At 33.4% G+C, this 20,663-nt stretch overlaps 1 protein-coding gene across 1 annotated transcript; it reads left to right on the top strand.

Annotated features, from left to right (window-relative positions):
* The first annotated feature begins 7,576 nt into the window (after positions 1 to 7,576).
* On the top strand, positions 7,577 to 13,490 carry LOC141613972 (uncharacterized). The gene is made up of 8 exons (XM_074432715.1): positions 7,577 to 8,110; positions 8,303 to 8,900; positions 9,549 to 9,989; positions 10,523 to 10,686; positions 11,631 to 11,671; positions 11,785 to 11,869; positions 12,207 to 12,351; positions 13,429 to 13,490. Exons 1-8 carry the CDS (start codon positions 7,577 to 7,579, stop codon positions 13,488 to 13,490), a joined length of 2,070 nt encoding a protein of 689 aa, XP_074288816.1.
* The last annotated feature ends 7,173 nt before the right edge of the window (positions 13,491 to 20,663 follow it).

Here is a 20,663-nt window from a genome sequence, read left to right as displayed (position 1 = left end):
CCACTCGAGGAGTAATGAACTGGAAATGCGTGGCCACGCTCGGAAGATATCTATGATAGATAAATCCGGTCAATCAGTTATTCTCCAGATCGAGGAAACCACTCTCGATATGATCACTTGCAAGTACGACCTGAAAGACACCATGCATTGAGTGGGAGATAGTAATAGGACAAGAGAATTGGTGACGCACACTTGTCGAGGACAAGTGGGAGATTGTTGGGAAATGTGTCCTCAACAATAGTGCGATCACATGATTTAAATATCATTATTAAATCTCATTTTAAGAATACATGTGGGATGTGATATTTTACAGTCAACTGGTCCACACATATCGGTAATGATTGGCTGACTAGGGTTTGACATTACTGTCGTGCGACGGTGGTGATCTGTTGATCCCCTTAGGTCATACCTATAGGGAAATACTCTTAATTGATTATTTAATTGATCGTATACCGATACGAGTTAATTAAATTGCTTAAAATTGACGGATGATTTTGTGAGTATAATTTACGTATCTTATTGTAAATATGATTAAATGAGACACGGTCTAAGTAATCGAATTATTTTATTACTTAGATGAAATTATTGTTTACAGAAACAATTGAAACGGAATGAATAAATTATTATAAATACAGAATGTTGTAGTTTATAATTTGGAAACATTTTTGGTACAAGTAATTACGAATTACTAGTCGATTTTGTAAATGACATATTTTATGAGTATGTTGATTTTTAATATGTTAAAAATACATTACATTGTGACATGTCATGTAACATGTTACATGTGACAAATTTGACAAATGACAAAATAAAATGGATTCTCCATTTTATGTTTAAAACCGAAAATGAGGAGGGAGTGTAAGATATGTATTGTGTTTTTATCTTGAGTGGAAAACACAATTATCATATCTAAGTAGTAGCCATGCACACCTACCTTTTGAGAAGAGCAAAAATGAAAGGCATTGGGCATGCTACCCAAGGCCATTTTTTCGGCCATTCCACAAGAAAAGAGAGAAGAGCTTTTCTCTTACATATTATTATTCATTCCTTTCACAATAGAATTTTCTAGTGTAAGAAAATGCATAATCTCTACAATATGTGATTTTTCTAGAGAAATAAAATCTCATATACTCCCTCTTGACCGAATTATTCAAGAGCCAAAATACAATTTATTTTGTGTCAATTTTATAGTAAAACTAATATTATTACTAGATCTAAATAATATTGGTTAATTATGAGTTTCCTTGGGTATATGCTTTTGGGAGGGATTCTATACTTGAATCTTGTTCATCCATAAGGAAAGCTCAAGAACAAGCGAGTAGGTGAACTCACTTGTGCCCATAAATCTGAAAATCACAATGTAAGATTATGGTTTCTTCTTTATATCGTTTATTTGTTTGCATGCATAAGATCCACCATTTAATTTTATGACAATTAAATTAAAACATATATGAATATGTTGAGTATATAGATCTACTTTTCCTTCACATATTTGGTCGCTTGTGCAATCATTACCTCACCCATGGGTAGATCTGTGGTGAGATGGACATCGTTGTCCGAATAGGGAGCTGGTTGTTGAAGAGGGAGGACGTGAATGGGGCAAACTCTAAAATAAGCCAGTAGGCTAGCTGTCCGGTGATCATGTTGGTCTTAAGTCATAGTAAACCACCAAATCCCATCTCTCTGATATCTGAAATTTGCATATCAGAGAGACCACTGTTTATGAACTGTAGGAGGGAGTTAGGACTCATCCTTTTTTTTAAAACCGGGAACTTCCTTTGGAGGCACGACCAGCTTGGTGTTTACTTGTGCCAGATACTTCTTGTTGTTTACATGTGCCAGCTACCTCTATTACCAACTTGTCTGATCTGGGCCTCTTCATGATTACACGCACCTGTATAGAATATAGAAAAATGTAGCTGATCGTATTATTAATGTACCCAACAACCACATACATGTACCTACGTATATGGAAAATTATACCTACTATATATAATTAACGAAGGTTGTATTTTAAATTATACATATTGTGCATATTTAAGAAAGTTTGTATTCTTTAAGGAGGTCAGGGTTAATGATCATAGAATACAGTATGTTGTGGGACAATAGATAAAAAAGCAAAACGTGCATCCTGATCAGGTCATGATAGTTCACTATCCCATACAAACAGATCTGGCATCTAATTAGAAGTAACAAGAACCCGTTAAAATGCACCTAGTACCTAAAGAGTTCCTTAGATGTATAAAATCAGTGTACTTTTTGGTGGTATGTTTTGACCCGACCTCAAGCATAGAACCAATAGATGTACATACCTTAAGTCGACCGACATAAAAACAATTTAGGTTAATAGCTGATAGTATATTTGAAGAATACATATCGTAGCACAACACAATACCAGGGACATACCTAGTAGCTGAATAAGCATAACTATAACCCGTTATAACGTACCTAGCGACAACAAGAGCCCCCTAAGTGTTTAGAAACAGTGAATCTCAAAATATACTACTAAACAATTTATTCATATTGATGTCGTCATAACACACACCGTAGCTATGACACATTAAACATTAATAGAATCTAATTAGACGTAACTAGAAGTCGTTCAAGCGTAATGAGATGCGTAAGGGCACCGTAAGTATATTCCCTTAGTGAATCACAAAGAATGCCACCAAAAATAGCTATGATCATATTTTTTTGTTTGTTGAGTTCTTATTAATATCAACTGACTCGGATTATTAATATCATTGAGCAACGTACCGCCACTACCAACGACGACAACGACTTACATTCAGAGACAACAATCAACAATAACTGATAAATGAAATTATGCGAAATGGATGAAAATAAGGTTGTAATGAACGACAAATAAAATGCAATCAGAAAACAGCAGCGAATACACAAAACAAAAAAAAATATTAATAAATCGTACGAAACTAAACGAAAAATTAATTTAATCACAAGAGCAGAAGTATTACCTGATTAACGAATACTCAACGAAAACGCAACAAATTTAATCCTGCACGAGTGAATTCAAGTATGAGAAAGAAAATAATGTATATAATTTAAGTCGAAATCGTAAAATTGAACGACATCGAGTAAAAAAATTGAAAATCAAGCTCGAACAACAACAAATTACCTTCAAAAACGAGAGAAATTGTTGAATCACAGAAGCTAAACTGAAGAAATTGCAGTAGAATGATCGTTGTTCTTCATCATAATCGTTCGATTTACTTGAATTTTGACGAACGTTTGATGGAAATTAATTTTGGGTAAAAAAAATGAGAGGAGAGATAAATAGATTTGATCAGAGCAAGGTTATATACGCAAAAAGCTATGTGGGTTATGTGTTTTATTACCAGCCGTTCAATTCGTTTTGATCAAATGGCTATAAGTCGTTCTCACAGTTTGCACCGAGTGTTCGTTCTCACCCGATCCTAAATCTCTCTCTCTCTCTCTCTCTCTCTCTATATATATATATATATATATATATATATATAGTAAGGTAGTATTATTTTAGGAAAGTTTCTCTCTTTATTATTATTATATTATTACTACAACTATTATTATTAATTATTAATATTATTATTGATATAATTATTATTACCTTTACCTTCACTCATATTTATTATTTCCTTATTATTATTTATTAGATCCCTATACAAAATCCCGTATCACACACATATAATTTCAGCACCATCTTACCCATGCAATACGATCACTCCAAGGCTTTAATTGGCTTTAAGTTCAATTTCCGACTTGCTTACTTACTTTATTATTTAATTAATGTCTTATTTGCAATTATTATTAGAAATAACATTAATTAATTATTTAAATTACATAAATTATTCTCATAAATTATTATTAAATTACGGGGTATTACACCCTTACAACGGACAATATGAGGATTAAAAGAACTGTAAATTTTTGTCATTAGCAATGGTGGTAAAACGGAGAAAAAAAACGAATAATCAAAAATTTAAGTTACCGTATACTTTTAGAAAACTATTTTCTTGCATAACGGATTATCGATTCTATAGGTTGAGGAGCGAATTGAATACTAGTCATTGCGCGATATAAAAAATAGGAAAAAACGGAGTAAGTGGGAAATTTAACATTCATCGTTAATAAATACTTGAAAAACAATTTTATCTAGTTAGAATTTGTATTTATATAATGATCCTCACCTAAATTATATAAATGATCTCGAAATCCATCTCTAAATAAACCTCGGCCCGATGACGCTTAACATACGAGATCTAAATAAATTCGCTGAGTCAACCCTTTGACTGATTCTACAATTAGAACTCTCGGTCGACAGATTTCAAGTAAACCCATCTCCTAGCCCCGGAACACAAAACTGGGCCCAGTGACGTCAGACATACCAATCTTGCAATTCCGTTGAGTCCAACCAACTTTTATGTGTAATAACATTTATTACCCTACTTACCCGACGTAAAAAGAGAACACCACGGTGAGCCGTACCTACCTCCTAATAAAGAAAGGATTCATAGGTGTTACTACTTACTAATTGGAAGGGCTAGTCTCAATATTTAAACAATTTGAGAGATCTTGTCAATTTATTATCAATTCCCTTTAAGTGAACTAAATTGGCGAATTCTCGATAATTTTAATTGACAACAATCATAAGACGAGTAAAATGCATGAAATGGCGATTTGGCATGAATGCATAAAAAAATGTAAATACAAATCCTAGTATGGCCTTCTAATCAAGTCAATCTAATTAACTATTACAACTTCGGAAACCAACTCCTTAGTCCATTGAACTTTATTGGAACGCCTTCCAATCTAGCTTGGTCTTTTGGAAAATCCGGTCTTCATCAGAACTCCTTTCCGAAAGGCACCGTCTTTAGGACCCCGCCGGTCTTCGTAATAAATAATTACAAGTATAAAAAAAATGAATTACATAACAATTCCTATTATACATTTGTAAAATTAATATAAAAATAAATCTATTAATATTACAAGATGGGGATACGAGATCGCATTTAATTACAAACCAAACCGATATTCCCATACATTTCGGGCAATACCGATTTCTAACTAAGGCCATACTAAACAAATTACATTAATAAATTACATAAAATTAAATGACATTCATTTACAAAAAAAAATACAGAATAAAAATCATTTTTAAACATGCCCTAAAATGCCAAATCGCCCTATAAACCATCGGTTTGATATTAAGCTCAAAATTTTGGTTAATTAAGCGATTTTTAACCATTAAAAATCACAAATTAGTACTTAAATCAAATATAAGCACACGATAACTTCCCAAACTGTTTTTAGACTCAAAAATTAGTCTTGACTAATTTCTTAACGATTTCATAACCTTTTATGAAAAATTGCTAATTAAAACATATTTAATGATAACTTTTATGAAATAAATCCAAACAATATAATAAAATTTTGAAATATTTTTTTTTATACTAGAACATTTACAGGAACTCAAAATTTCAAAAAATTTGTCTAAAAATTTACTTTGTATCAAATACACAATTTTAAACACGGTTTTCGCAACTTTTACGATATAATTATAAATTAAACATAAAAATTCGAAAAAATCAACAAATGAAAATTTTTAATATTCTGGAACAGTTTCTAGAACCTGAAAATGTAAAACATTTTACTAAAAAATTCCGATTAAAATTTGAGAAAAATATGGTTACATATTATCGATTTTATCGCATAAAAACCAATAAATATGCAAAAATTAATCAAATTAATTTTATAAGATAACATACAATGTATAATACATTCAAGTAACCTTGGATAAATTTTTCATACCAAAAATTTTATTTTAACAAAGATAATCACATTTTACTGATATTTAACTATTAAAAATCAATAATCATGCAAAATTAATCAAATTCATTTTCTAATTTTTTAGTTACTCTAAGTAATCTATGAATGTGAGAATATATTAAAATTTCATGGCCAGAATTAACATGAAAATGTTTTTAGTTAACTATTAACCAATTTTATTCATATTAAGACGGTCTTACGACGGAAAAATCTATTAATTAGCAATAAAATTCTATAATTAACCAAATTTGACCAAAACGATTTTTAGGTCATATTGTGTACATGCAACCCTAATTTTATTGCCAACATATTTATACACAACAGTTACGATTTTATTAAGTCATCTTATAACTCGATAAAATGGTCGAAAATCAACATGCATGCAACGACTGAGCTCTGATGCCACTTGAAGGTGATAGACCCCTAATTAGACTCTTCTAATTAGTGAAAAAAATTACTTTAATTTTAGTCTTAAAAGATCACCTGAAAAGACGAAAGTAAGAAGTTCCTTACATTACTTTCGGCAAAATATGGGCACAACAGAAGGACTCCTTTCCTATGTTGTTCTTGAGCTAAAATATCATGGATGATCCTCCATCTCCAAATTTCCATAGTAGGAAATATCCTCTTGGTTGCACCCAAGAATAGCCCAAAATATACTATTATTACTAACTAGATAATAGTAGTATAAACTTGTATATAATTACTACAAATATTATTACTCTAATAATATTTGATGTATATTATTATTTGTGTGAATATTTTATGATGATGATCAACAATTTGATCAAAGTTTTATGAGAATGATGAGATTTTGTCTTAAATTTTATCATCATCTTGTATGTAATATGTGAGGGGGTATATATAGGTGAGGAAATGTAAACAATTGATGGGAACATACCATGTGTTCTTAGTCAACAACATTGACAAGTGCTGGTCACATTTCCTCACTAAAAATCGGTCCATATGGACTCAATCGGGTCCATTTTGATTTTCGACATTTATCCCACAAATAGTTATAAGTCTTATATTTAATTATCTTATATAGTTAAATATTAATTTGATTATTTAACACTTATTAATACAAATTAACCACTAATAAATACTCAAGTATTAAGTAATCATTAAACCATTTTATCACTATAAAATGTGTCAATGGAACCTTTATTAGCTAATTTTATAACCTCTTGTAAACTTAAATAGCTAATTATCTCCACCTCAAAACATACACACAATGTATAAAATTAATTAATTAACTATTAATTAATAAATTCTAATCAATATATTTATTAATTAATTATCGTGTAATTAAATAATAAATCCCCTTGGCCCCATTTCGTAACTCGTCATCAAATTATATATTCACACGACTTAAAACTATATACAATGAGGCCGAGATGCTCCAAGAATTAAAGGGTGATGAAGATGTCTATGTTCTTGTTGCAAAAGATGTTTCATGGGGGCAGAATATATCACTTCCTAAAGAGGTCCAAGAGCTTCTCCAATCCTATGAAGATGTGTTCCCAAATGAGCTTCCAAGTGGCTTACCTCCTCTTAGAGGCATTGAGCATCAAATTGATTTCATTCCGTGTGCTACATTACCAAACAAGGCTGCCTATAGAAGTGATCCTAAAGCTAATCAAGAGCTACAACAACAAATTGGAGAGCTTGTGAGCAAAGGCTTTGTGAGGGAGTCCCTTAGTCCGTGTGCTGTCCCGGCCCTTTTAGTGCCAAAAAATATGGATCTTGGAGGATGTCTACGAATAGTAGAGCCATCAACAACATTACCATCAAGTATAGGTTACCCATACCTAGGCTTGATGGCATCCTGGATGAGCTTAGTGGAGCTCAATTGTTTTCAAAGATTGATCTAAGGCAAGGCTACTACCAAGTAAAGATCAAGGAAGGTGATGAATGGAAAATGGCTTTCAAAACCAAGCATGGGTTATACGAGTGGCTGGTGATGCCCTTTGGTCTTTCTAATGCACCAAGCACTTTCATAAGGCTCATGACCGAGGTACTTAGACCATATTTGGACAGATTTGTGGTTGTTTACTTTGATGATATCTTGGTCTATAGGCCTTCCAAAGAAGAGCACCTCAAGCATTTGCAAGTATTGTTTGAAACTCTTAGGGAGCACAGGTTGTATGGCAAGCTAGAGAAGCGTTCTTTTATGCAAAGTGAGGTCCAATTTTTGGGTTCTATCATCTCTGCTCGGGGCATTATAGTTGATCAAGAGAAGGTTAAAGCTATCAAAACATGGCCTAATCCAAAGAATATCAGGGATGTGAGGAGCTTTCATGGGTTAGCCTCTTTTTATAGGAGGTTTATCAAAGATTTCAGCACCATCACGGCTCCCATAACCGAGTGTATGAAGAAAAGGGAGTTCAAGTGAAATGATAAGGTCGAGAGCTCCTTCCAAGCTATCAAGGGGCTGCTTTGTGAGTCTCCAATTATTTCCTTACCAAATTTTGATAAGTTGTTTGAAGTAGAGTGTGATGCTAGTGGTATTGGCGTAGAGGTTCTCCTCTTGCAAGAACGCAAACCCATTGCTTACTTTAATGAGAAATTCAGCGGTACCAAGCTCAATTATTCAACCTATGATAAGGAGTTGTATGCTATTTTTCAAGCCTTGAACCATTGGAGCTACTACTTGAAGCCACGACCATTTGTCCTCCATTCGGATCATGAGGCTCTCAACTACATTAATGGCCAACATAAGCTCAATCATAGGCATGCTAAATGGGTGAAGTTCCTACAATCCATCAACTTTTCAAGCAAGTACATAGAGGGAAAAGACAATATAGTTGCTTATGCATTGTCTAGGAGGTTCATTATGTTGAGTTTCATGGAGCAAAGGGTCCTTGGGTTTGAGTACATGAAGGAGTTATATGTGGAGGATCCGGAATTTAAAGAAGAATGGAAGCTCCTTCAATCTGGCCGAATCAAGCTTGGGAGGAAATACTTGGTTCAAAATGGGTTATTCTTCTTTGGAAACAGATTGTGTGTGTCTAAGGGACCTTATAGAAGTTTATTGATAAGGGAAATACACTCCAATGGTCTTGTCGGGCACTTTGGTATTCAAAAGACATATGACATGTTCCAAGAGCAATTCTATTGGCCTAAGATGCTTGGGGATGTCCAAGATGTGATCAAGAGGTGTGCTCCTTGTCAACAATCAAAATCCTATTCCCAAACAGGCCCTGACACTCCTTTACAGGTTCCAAATCAGCCATGGAAAGACATAAGCATAGATTTCATTGTTGCCTTACCAAGAACTCAAAGAGGGACGGATTCAATCATGGTGGTTGTGGATAGGTTTAGCAAAATGGCTCATTTCATTGGTTGCAAGAAGACTGAGGATGCAGCAAGTGTGGCCGAGCTCTATTTCAAAGAAGTGGTCAAGCTGCATGGCATTCCTAAGTCCATTGTCTCGGATAGGGATTCCAAGTTCATGAGTCATTTTTGGAGGACCTTATGGAAGCTACTCAAGACAAGGCTCTTATTTAGCACCTCCCATCACCCTCAAACTGATGGGCAAACGGAAGTTACCAACAAGACCTTGGGGAGGATCCTTAGATGCACGCTTGCTAAGTCATTAAAAGATTGGGGCCTCAAACTAGCTCAAGCCGAGTTTGCCTTCAACCGAGCACCCTCCACAACCAAGAGCAAGTCTCCCTTTGAAGTGGTCTATGGCATTCCTATGATGCCTACTGATTTGGCAGCCATCAAGTGGAACACCATTAATTATGATGCTAAGAAAAGAGTTGAACAAATGCTCCATGTCCATGAACAAGTCAAGAAGCAAATTGAGAAGGCTAATGAGGCTCATAAGGCCAAGTCCAAGGGTGCTAAGGGAACCAAGAGCTTTGAACCCGGAGATCTTGTTTGGATACACTTGAGAAAGGAGATATTTCTAGAAAAAAGGAAGAAAAAGCTCATGCCTAGAGCTGATGGTCCATTCGAAGTCCTTGAGAAGTTCGGGTACAATGCGTACAAGATAAACCATCCCGGAGAGTATGGTGTCCATGGAACTTTCAATGTTGGGGATTTGAGTCCTTATTATGAAGAGACTGAAGAAGTTAAACTCGAGGATTTGAGGGCAAATCCTTTTCAAGAAGGAGATATTGAAAGGAATCAAACCGAGAAAGCTCCTATTTCACCCGGTTTTTGACCTCGTCCTAATTTGAGGTATAACTCTAAAACCGTCTAAGAAGCCATGACTCCAACCATCCTAATTCTTATCTTGGGTGAGTTTGGAATGTTTTTGTATAGGATATTTATCTCCAAAAGTTACCAATCAGAAATAAATTGAAGAAACATTACAAAGGTACCAAGGCGACCCGGTTTTGAACAATGAGCTAAATGTCGCTTTCAACCTTTCCTCTTTTGATCCAACAAAGCTCAAAGGACTTTTGGAGCTGCACAAGAGCCTTACACGGTTCCACAAGGCCACCAAGTCAGTCCATATAGCATAAATAAGGAGTTGAGCTAACAAACAAGGAGGGTTGGACTATTAGTTTACTTTATCATTTCTTTGCTTTATGTCTTTTCAAATTCAGCATTGTGTAAGTCCTAGGCTGCCATTTTTCTTGTATTATAGCAGCTCATTTTATGTCCCTTAGATGTAGCTTGTAATCAAGGGCCGAGATTGTAAGCCTTGGTCTATATAAACCAAGCTAGACACATAATGTAGCAGGAGCTGTTAACCAGGCTAGTAATGTTTTAGAGGAAGGCCAGGGACAAACCAGTCATGCCCTTATCTTGCCAGGAATACCAGGCACAACCCAAGCTACAGGATCCCCAATAACCCATGCCCAGGCCAACAACAATCACAACAACAACACTCAGGCAAAATCAACGGTCAGTCCAAGTTCATCAGTCCATAAGTGCACGATTAAGACTAGCAACCATCTGCCACCTTGGCCAGCTTAATCTTTGTTCAACTAAGCACAAATTAATCCTAGGGAGCCAGGCTCAATTCCTAAAGTATTTCAAAGAAAATTAGACTAAAAAGCAAGTTGCAGGACGGGTAATTCAGATAAAGTAGAATTGCCATTTTTGGCCAAACAAGGGAAAAACTCTCAACAAGGAACTCTTGGCCTGTTTCAGCATTCATCAGATAGCACCTTGAGCCACAGATGGTGCCTGGACCAAGGCCATTTGACCTTCAATAATCAGCCAAAGAAATGCAACAGCCAATGAGCAGCCTGTCACTATCATACCTGTAGCTCTTTTGTTCTTATTCAGTTTACTTTAATTTCCTTTTGTATCTATTGTAAAATATTTCCACTATTTTTTTTTGCTTCCTAAAACTAATCCCGGGCCTTAGATGGAGATATCTAGGGTTTTATTTGTACTGAAACTTCACAGGAAAGGCCTATATAAGGACCCTTCCTCAGTCTGTTTTACTCAAACTTTGATTAATGAAAAACCTTGACATTTCTCTCAAAAATTGTAAATCTTATTAACTTTGTTGAGTTTTAGTTGTAAGTCAGACATAATATCTTCTTGTGGTTGCTTAGAAGGTGATTAAGGATTTGTGGTGTTACTTAGAATAGGTATGTGCTTGCTTGAACCGTTTTAAGTGCATTGTCTGTCTGTCTTGTGTTTGCTCTACGCTTGCTTGAGTAAATTCATTTGAGGCTCTCCAAATTGTTAAGTTTAACCTCTATGCTTGCTTGAGGGTAAATTTGATAATTATATCCTGGTTTCTAGTCACAAAAAGAGTCATTCTTCTTTGCTAAGAAAACTGTCTGAGAATCATTCTATTTAACTCTGGTTTTCATTTTATTTAAAATACCTAGATTGTTTGTAAAACTCTGAAATTTAGCCCAGTGTTAGTTTGGTATCTTAACTAAATTATCACCAATTTTCATGATTTTTCAAAGCCATTTACTATTTTTACAAAACTCCTAAAGTTTATTGCATTCCCTGAAATTGTCCTTTGTCTATTGTCAGGGTTTGTTCAACTGTGTCTGTCCCTGTGGCTTACACTGCAAATTCTGGTAATCAGAGCTTAGGTTATAACACAATCCCATCTTGTGTTAGTCCTGAGTGAGAGAAAAGTGAGTTCATTTCCCCAGCTACATCAAAACTACAAAAACCAACCATGAGTGAAGAGAGATTAGTCGGAATGGAGGCAAAGATGGATAGGGGTAGAGGTTTTTTGGAGCAGGAAAGGGCCAACCACAGCATGAGAATGAAGAAGAACTCAACTTAGATTCAGAAGAGTCTATGATGGAAGAAGGTAACTACTTAGCTAGAGATAAGGATGTTAAAGTAGAGATCTTTGATTTCCATGGTAGTTTAAATCCTGAGAATTTGTTAGATTGACTTAGATATGTTGAGAGGGTCTTTGAGTTTAAAGGTTATGATGACAGAAAAGCTTTTTTAGTTTTGCAGCAGGAGCTGCTAACCAGGCTAACAATCTTTTAGAGGATGGCAAGGGACAAACCAAGCATACCCTTATCTTACCAGGAATACCAGGCACAACCCAGGCCAACAACAGTCACAGCAACAACAACTGTCAGTCCAAGTTCATCAGCCCATAAGTGCACGATTCAGACTAGCCACCGGCTGCCACCTTGACCAGTTGAATCTTTTTCAACTAATCACAAATTAATCCTAATGAGCCATGCTAAATTCCGAAAGCATTGCACATAAAATCAGACTAGAAAGCAAGTTGCAGTAGGGTAATTCAGATAAAGTAAAGTTGCCATTTCTGGCCAAACAAGGGAAAAACTCTCAACAAGAAACTCTTGGCCTATTTCAGTATTCATCAAATAGAACCTTGAGTCACAGATGGTACCTGGACCAAGGCCATGTGACCTTCAACAACCAACCAAAGAAATACAACAGCCAAAGGACAGCCTGTCACTATTAACCTACAGCTCTTTTGTGTTGTTAAGTTTGCTTTAATTTCCTTTTGTATCCGTTGTAAAATATCTCCACCACTCTTGTTTGATTTCTAAGATTTATCCTGGCCCTTTGATGGAGATATATAGGGTTTATTTGTGCTGAAACTTCACAGGAAAGGCCTATATAAGGACCATTCCTCATTCTGTTTTACTCAGACTGTGATAAATAAAAACCTTGAGATTTCTCTCAAATTGCAAATCTTACTAACTTTGCTGAGTATTAGTTATAAGCCAGACTTGATAATACCTTGTGCTTGCTTAGGTATTGATTAAAGATCTGTGGTTTTACTTAAAATAGGTATGTGCTTGCTTGAACTGTTTTAAGTGCATTGTCTGGTTGAGGTTGAATTAATCTTGTGCTTGCTTGAATAATTCAGTCTTAATCATCCCAAATTATTAAGTTAACCTTCTGTGCTTGCTTGAGGGTAAATTTGATAATTATATCCCTTTGTTATACCAAAATTTCCATTCAAAAAGAGTCACACGGGTTTGCTGAGAAAACTGTCTGAGTTGGAGTTTAATTCAGTCTGGTTTTCCAATTAATTAAATTACTTAGAGTGTGTAAAATCCTGAAATTTGGCTCAGTTTTAGTTTACCATCTTAACTTTTCAAGTTCATTTACTATTTTTACAAAAATCCTCAAGTTTATTGCATTCCCTAAGATTACTCTTTTGTCTGTTTTCAGGGTTTGTTAAATTTGTGTCTGTCCCCATAGTCTACTCTGCAAATTCTAGTAATCAGAGCTGAGGTTATAACACAATCCTATCTTATGTTAGTCCCGAGTGAGAGAAAATTGAGTTCAGTTTCCCAGCTACATTAAAACTATTGTGGATACTTTACTCAATGTTGTCTATACTGTCATGGAAAGATTTCCAAACCATGACCCAAGAAGGCAACCACCACCTTTCAGAGGAAGAGGAAGGGGGAGAGGGCTTGCAATGGGAGCAAGTAGGAGGCAACCACAGCATGATCCAGATGAGGAAGCCATCTCTGAGTCACATGACTCAAGAATGGAGGAAGAAATATATGATGTCAGAGACAAAGATGTAAAGGTAGACATTCCTGAATTCCATGGTAGTTTAAACCCTGAGGATTTACTAGATTGGCTTAGATCTGTTGAAACGATTTTTCAATATAAGGATTACAATGACAGAAAGTCCTTTAAGATTGTCATTTTAAAATTTAAAGGGTATGCTTCTTTGTGGTATGAAAGTATGAAACACCAGAGAATTAGGGATGGGAAGGAACCAATTAGATTATGGCTTAAGTTGAAAAAGAAATTAAAATAAAAATTCATAGCCAAAGATTATACCTAGGACATCTTTATCAAACTGACTCAGTTAAGATAAAACGAGCGATCTGTTGAGGCCTACCTTAGGAGCTTTGAATAGCTAACCCTGCAATGTGAAGTTACTGAGAAACTTGAGCAAAAATTTGCTAGGTTTGTTGAGGGTCTAGAGCCTAAGATTGCTAGTAGGGTAAGGATGCAGCAGGTTTGATCCTTTGATGAAGCAGTCAACCTAGCTTTGAGAGTTGAGAAACTAAGGAAGGTGAAACCTGTCACACATAGATTTCCCACCAAACCAACATTTAAACCTTATACTGGTGTCAGAATCACCGAGACACCCAAACCAGCTACCCAACCCACAGCAGACAAAGGAAAGGCACCTATGTATCCTAAAACCAACCCACCTATGTCCAGGGATAAGATCAAGTGGTTTCAGTGCCAAGGCTTTGGCCATTTCAAGAATGATTATCCTTCTAACAAGCTCTCACAACCATGGAGATTGAAGAGTGGGAAAGGGAAGGTTTAGTTGAGTATGAGGAGGATGAGACACTGGTCCTAGAAGAAGTGGAAGCTGAGGAGGGAACTGATCAAGGACAAGTTGTGGCCCACCCTGACACAGGGCACAGTTTTGTCCTATGGAGGGTTATGCACTCTCAACCAGATCCTTTAGAAGCTGATCACAGATCCATGATATTTAAAAGCAGATGTACTGTCCAAGGGAGGGTGTGTAATTTGATCATTGATGGAGGTAGTTGTACCAATGTAGCTTCCACCATTATTGTCAGCAAGCTGAGTTTGCCTACCCAGAAGCACCCAAGTCCATACAAGTTAAGGTGGTTAAACAAAGGTTCTGAAGTGAGAGTTGGCAAGCAGTGCATTGTTCCTTTCTCAACTGGGAAGGTGTATAAGGATAAAGTGTTATATGATGTGGTCCCTATGGATGCCTACCACCTACTGTTAGGGAGGTCATGGGAGTTGGACAAGAACACCACTCACCAGGGAAAGGAAAATGTCTATAGTTTCAAGCACAATGGCAAGAAAGTCACCCTGACTCCCTTGCCACCAAACCAAAGAGGCTATGGAAGTCCTAATATGCCTGAGGAAGTCAATGGAGTTTGCCTGTGATTCAGAAGTTATGTGATGTGGTTCCTATCTGAGGCAGCCATGATAAAAGAGCTAAAGGAAGAGCAATCTATGTTGTTTCTACTGTCAAGAGAAGACACCACTGAAGGGTGAAAGGATTCATTAACCCTCAAATTAAACTCATTTAATTTAAGATCTAAATAATTTTTTTAATTAGATGTTGATCTTATGCATACATAACATAATATAAATAGATAAGTAAAGAACATGTTCCTTACATTGATTAAATCGGTTTATTGGGCACAAGTAAGAACACCTTCCTTACTTGTTCTTGAGCTAAAAATATATAGATGATTCCTTTTGTCCCAAATGTATAAGAACCTCCTTTCAATTGCACCAAGACTATCCCTCAATCCCACAAATATTACTAACTAGATAATAAATGTAGTTTACCTTAAATTTAATCTAATATTATTTTATTTACTACACTAGTAAGTACTTCCTCCATTCAACTCTACTCTACCACTTTCCTTTTTCACGTTTGCCAACGCGTGTTTTACGCGCTAAATATCGTTAGCTACGTATTTGCAAAAATTATAAAAGTTATATATTTTAAATGTACTCGTAAAGACGAATCAAACAAGATCCCACATGAATATATTTCCACTTACATGTCGAGAGAAAATCGGAATTGAATACACAATTGTGTATAGTGTATAAAAGTGAAATAGGTAGAGTGGAGTTGAATGGAGGAAGTATATCAATATTAGATATTATGAACAAAATTGAACATAAACAATTTATGTGTATTTTAGAGAATAAGAGAGAGAGAGAGAGAGAGAGAGAGAGAGAGAGAGAGAGAGAGAAGAGATTTTGAGCATAACAAATCATATATCCAAAAATGAGAACAATCCTCTCATTTTCTATATGGCCACTGGTTTTCTCTCCTAGGGTAGTCAAATTTTGTCTTCCTAATTTTGCTTTTGTTCTTCACAAGAAAAGCTAGGATAGGTGTAGGTCTCTTTTATGCAGGGTCATCATAATGTCCCAATTAGCATAAAACAATCACCTACTAACCTCTACATAAACGGGTTTTTATACTTAAAATGGACTTCCATTTTATCTTTGTAATTTGTCATTTGTAATATATGTGACATGTAACATGTCATCAGGCATAATAATGCATTTTTAACAAATTAAATATCATTATATATTAAATTAATTATAATTAACAAGTAATTCACAATTACATGTATATAAAATGGGTCATATTAAGTCTAGTTAATATAATCTACATCATTTTGTAATTATAGTTAACTAATTTCTCTTATCTCAAATGTTTTATAAATCAATTTTAGTAATATAACATATTAACTAGTTTTGGAGCCCGTGAAAATCACGGGATCGTTAATAATTTATTGTTTTAATCAGCTTAAAGATTATGTACTATGAATGTTTATCTTCCAACAAATATTTAGGCATTATTTTAAGTTCTCTTTATTGATTGAATGAATTCGAGTGTTTAGACCGACAACATAAAATCTCAAAGGTGTTTCAGGTAGACAAGTAGAGATATTTTGATAACACAAGAGTTGATAATCGTAGACAAAAATATGGCAATGTGTATAGGTAGTATAAATGAGGGAGGGAAGCAAAAAAATCATCAATTAAGAAAAAAGTGATATGCTAAATTAGTAGAATGTATTAATTATTAATAGGTATAAAGATAAGAGGAAACTAAAAAGTTTATTACATTTACATTCTTTTGTTATATTAAAATTTGTCATTTTAGGTACCATTTAATTAAATTGTATAGATTTATTTATAGATTAGTTGAGATCCCGTACTAAAGCACGGCATTTGAGAGCTAAAGCAAGGCATTTGTGAGCTTGGCTTATATAGTGGGAGTTTAAGATATTTATATAAATGAGTTCTAATGTACTGATTATAATGTTAGTGATATTTTCTAAAAAAGTGTACTATTTAAAGGACTTTTAGATTAAATTATTTGTGTACGGACCTTTTTTTACTATTAAAAATAATGAAAGCCGACTATTATAGAAAAACATAATCTAATATAAGGTCATTACTTATAGGGGGATATGAGCATTGAGTTAAAAATGAAATGTAAATAAATCGCATATTAACTTTCTAACGAAACATATATAAAAATAATACGACACATCTAAACCGACGATTCATAAACAATTAAGTTGAATAAACTTGTGCAGAAGATATGCCAGTGTCGAAGATTGTATCAATTGAGTTGAATAAACTTGTATAGAATATTATGGGACCCACTTTTTTTTATTAGTCAATCAATCGGACCCACTTTATTTTGTACTTAGTTAAGAATGTACTGTAGAAGATTGTATCAATTGTGTTGAATAAACTTGTATAGAATAATATGGGTCCTACTTTCTTTTGTTAGTCAATCAATAACAATTATTATAATTTCAGTATGGCCCACCACTATGTCAATTAATTGGGCGGGAAAACATTGAGAGTTTCTTATTCTTTTAGTTTAGCGGGGATGAGTAAATGAAATCAATGCCATGTAACTATAAATTGATAATCCACGTCACATTAAAATTTCAATGTTACATTTAATTAAATTTTTCATTTGAAGTACCTCTTTAATTAGATTGTATAGATTATAGATGAGATTTTAGGGCCGCCGCATGAAACTTCATAGTGAAAAGAGTTGCATATTCAACTAATAAAAAGTTGCTTAAGGTAATATTATTAAATTATGTGAGTATGTATCATCCTCCTACAATTTGAAAACACAAAAATAATAAAAAATAAGATAGATATAACATGTCACGACATATCAGAGATTCATATTATCATTTTATATTATACACCATAATAGAAAAAGGAAAAACCCGACAAAAATGAAAGTATTCAAGCCAAAAGATAAATGTAAACATTACCATTATTTTCTAATTTCATGTAATGTTATTGATATGTGAGTATGTCACCCTCCTGCAATTCGAAAACAAACACAAAATAATAACTAAATTAGATTCTAACTATTTATTCAAAACATAATAAGGATAAAAATTGAAACAATACATTTAGTTCTCTATGTATTTTTTACCTACCGACTTTTGTAATAAAAATGAAAATTAGGATTTGTGTGATATTTATATAAGATCATTTTTGTAATTAATTCTCCTATTAATTTCAACAATTTATTTGAAGGAAGAAGAAAAATTTGTGAATGAAGGAAAGATTAAAAATTATCATAACATAATTACTAATAATGGTGATTAATATACTACCATTAAATAAAAGAAGTATATGTTATATAAATATGATAGATTCATAACCAAAGTTGTAAGTGGAAAATAAAAAGTTTATATTAATTTATTTTTTGAGCTTGTTGTATTAATTTATTTAAGAATAATGATGATAATAATGATATTTTTGTGAGACATTTTAGTACATTCTATGCATATATAAAAGGGTTAATTTAGTAAATTTACATTGTATAGATTAGTGCCATGTCACAATTAAATTTTTGCCATGTCATAATAAATTTTTGTCATGTGGCATTGTCGACGTGGCTTTAATTGGTCATTTTAGGGTAGCCTTTTAATAATATTTATAGAACTTTACATACCAATTTTTGGAATTAAATGGAAATTTTGATTGTTATATAATGGTGAGGGGGAAGCAAAAAGATCATCATTAAATAAAAGTAATAAAGTTAAATAGATAGGGTAAATTGATGACTAAAGTTATGAGAGAGAAATAAAAAAAATGATTTTTTTAATAGGGTAAATTTATTTTTATGTTTGAGACTTTATATTTTTTAAATTTTTTTACTAATAAGCATGTGACACATGAAAATAAAAAATGAATTTTGTATGTTTGAGACTGTATATTTTTTAATTTTTTTTACTATTAAGCATGTGACACATGATAATACAAAAAAATGAATTTTTTTTATAACACATGGCTTAGTGAGATGACTTAGTGAGATGACTTAGTGAAATATTTAGTCTTGCCTTTTTATAATATTGTACTTTACATACCAATTTTTTGAATAACATGGAAATTATGATTATTGTTATATAATGGCAAGGGAAAAGTAAAAAAATCATCATTAAGAAGATAATAAAGTTAAATAAATAGAGTAAATTGATAACCAAAGTTATGGGAGAGAGATAAAAGGTTTGCATCAATTTTTTAATTTTTATTTTGTGTTTACAACTTATATTTTTTTATTTTTTTTAAAAAATTTATGAATGAGGTGAAATAGAAGGTTTTGTTTGTCATGTTGAACTCAAAGCTGGTAAGAATAGAAACTATATATATATATGAAAATTAAAGGGTTAAACAAATCAAAAAATGGAAAAATAAAATAATAGGCGAAAGTTGTAACTTACAACATAACAATAAAGCGTTCACATCAAAGAAGATCATGACATTGAATACTATAAAACACAACAAAATAAAGAGGTTAGGCTTAATTTACTAATAGAAATGTTAAAAAAAACCATAAAAAAAATCAATATCAAGATATACACAAAAGATATGTAATTTCACTTAAAGAGATGAAGTATATATATATATATATATATATATATATATATATATATATATATATATATATATATATATATATATATATATATATATATATATATATATATATATAGGTCGGATCCTAGTGAGAACCACTAACATAATGAGAACCGTGAGAACCCTTACTAAATCATCATCAAATCTTGTTCCGAAAGTTTTGATGGATCATTTACCCTTAGTTTAGTTTATTCAAACACATTTTAAGTATAGCTAAACAAAATTTATTGATTTTATTAACAAAATCTAAACTTAATGTACAAAAATACAATTAGGTATACTAAAACGGCTATAGATGCACGAAAACAAATACTAGGTGCATGAAAATTGTTACATGCATGAAAATGATTACTAGGTGCATGAATAGAACAGGTTCTAGGTGAATGAAAATGAGTTCTAGATGCGTGAAAATTGTCAGATACATGAAAATGAGTAGTAGGTTCACATAAATTAATAAAATGAATCTCGTCTCAATTTTTATCACTAGTTTATATTTTTTAGACCAAGAAATATGTTATCTAGCCATAAAATTCCATGCCGAATCCAAATATGTCATTATTTTTTTTAAAAAAATTGCATAAGGTGGAGTTCTCAAGGTTCTCATTATGTTTGTGGTTCTCATAGGATCTCATATATATATATATATATATATATATATATATATATATATATATATATATAGGGGCGGGGTCAGGTGCGAACTAAAGTACGGTACGAACCGTACGAACCACCTTAAATCCATAAAACACGTGACCGCCCCCTGACATTAAAAGCTTTATTACTTTTACAAACCAACCCCGATGACATTATATCACGCGACCGCCCTCTTCCACCACCCACTACCCTCCCTCCACCTGCCCAGACCACCACCCTGCGACGGTGACCTACTTGACGGGATTCCGACGCCGATCACGCAGACGAAACTCTAACGCCGACTGTTTTGTTTTTCTTCTTAT

This window comes from Silene latifolia, chromosome 11 (genome assembly GCF_048544455.1).
Source record: "Silene latifolia isolate original U9 population chromosome 11, ASM4854445v1, whole genome shotgun sequence".
In the NCBI taxonomy this organism is placed as follows: domain Eukaryota; kingdom Viridiplantae; phylum Streptophyta; class Magnoliopsida; order Caryophyllales; family Caryophyllaceae; genus Silene; species Silene latifolia.
Note: the sequence above shows the minus strand (reverse complement) of the source record. Positions and strands in the feature narration are given on the sequence as shown.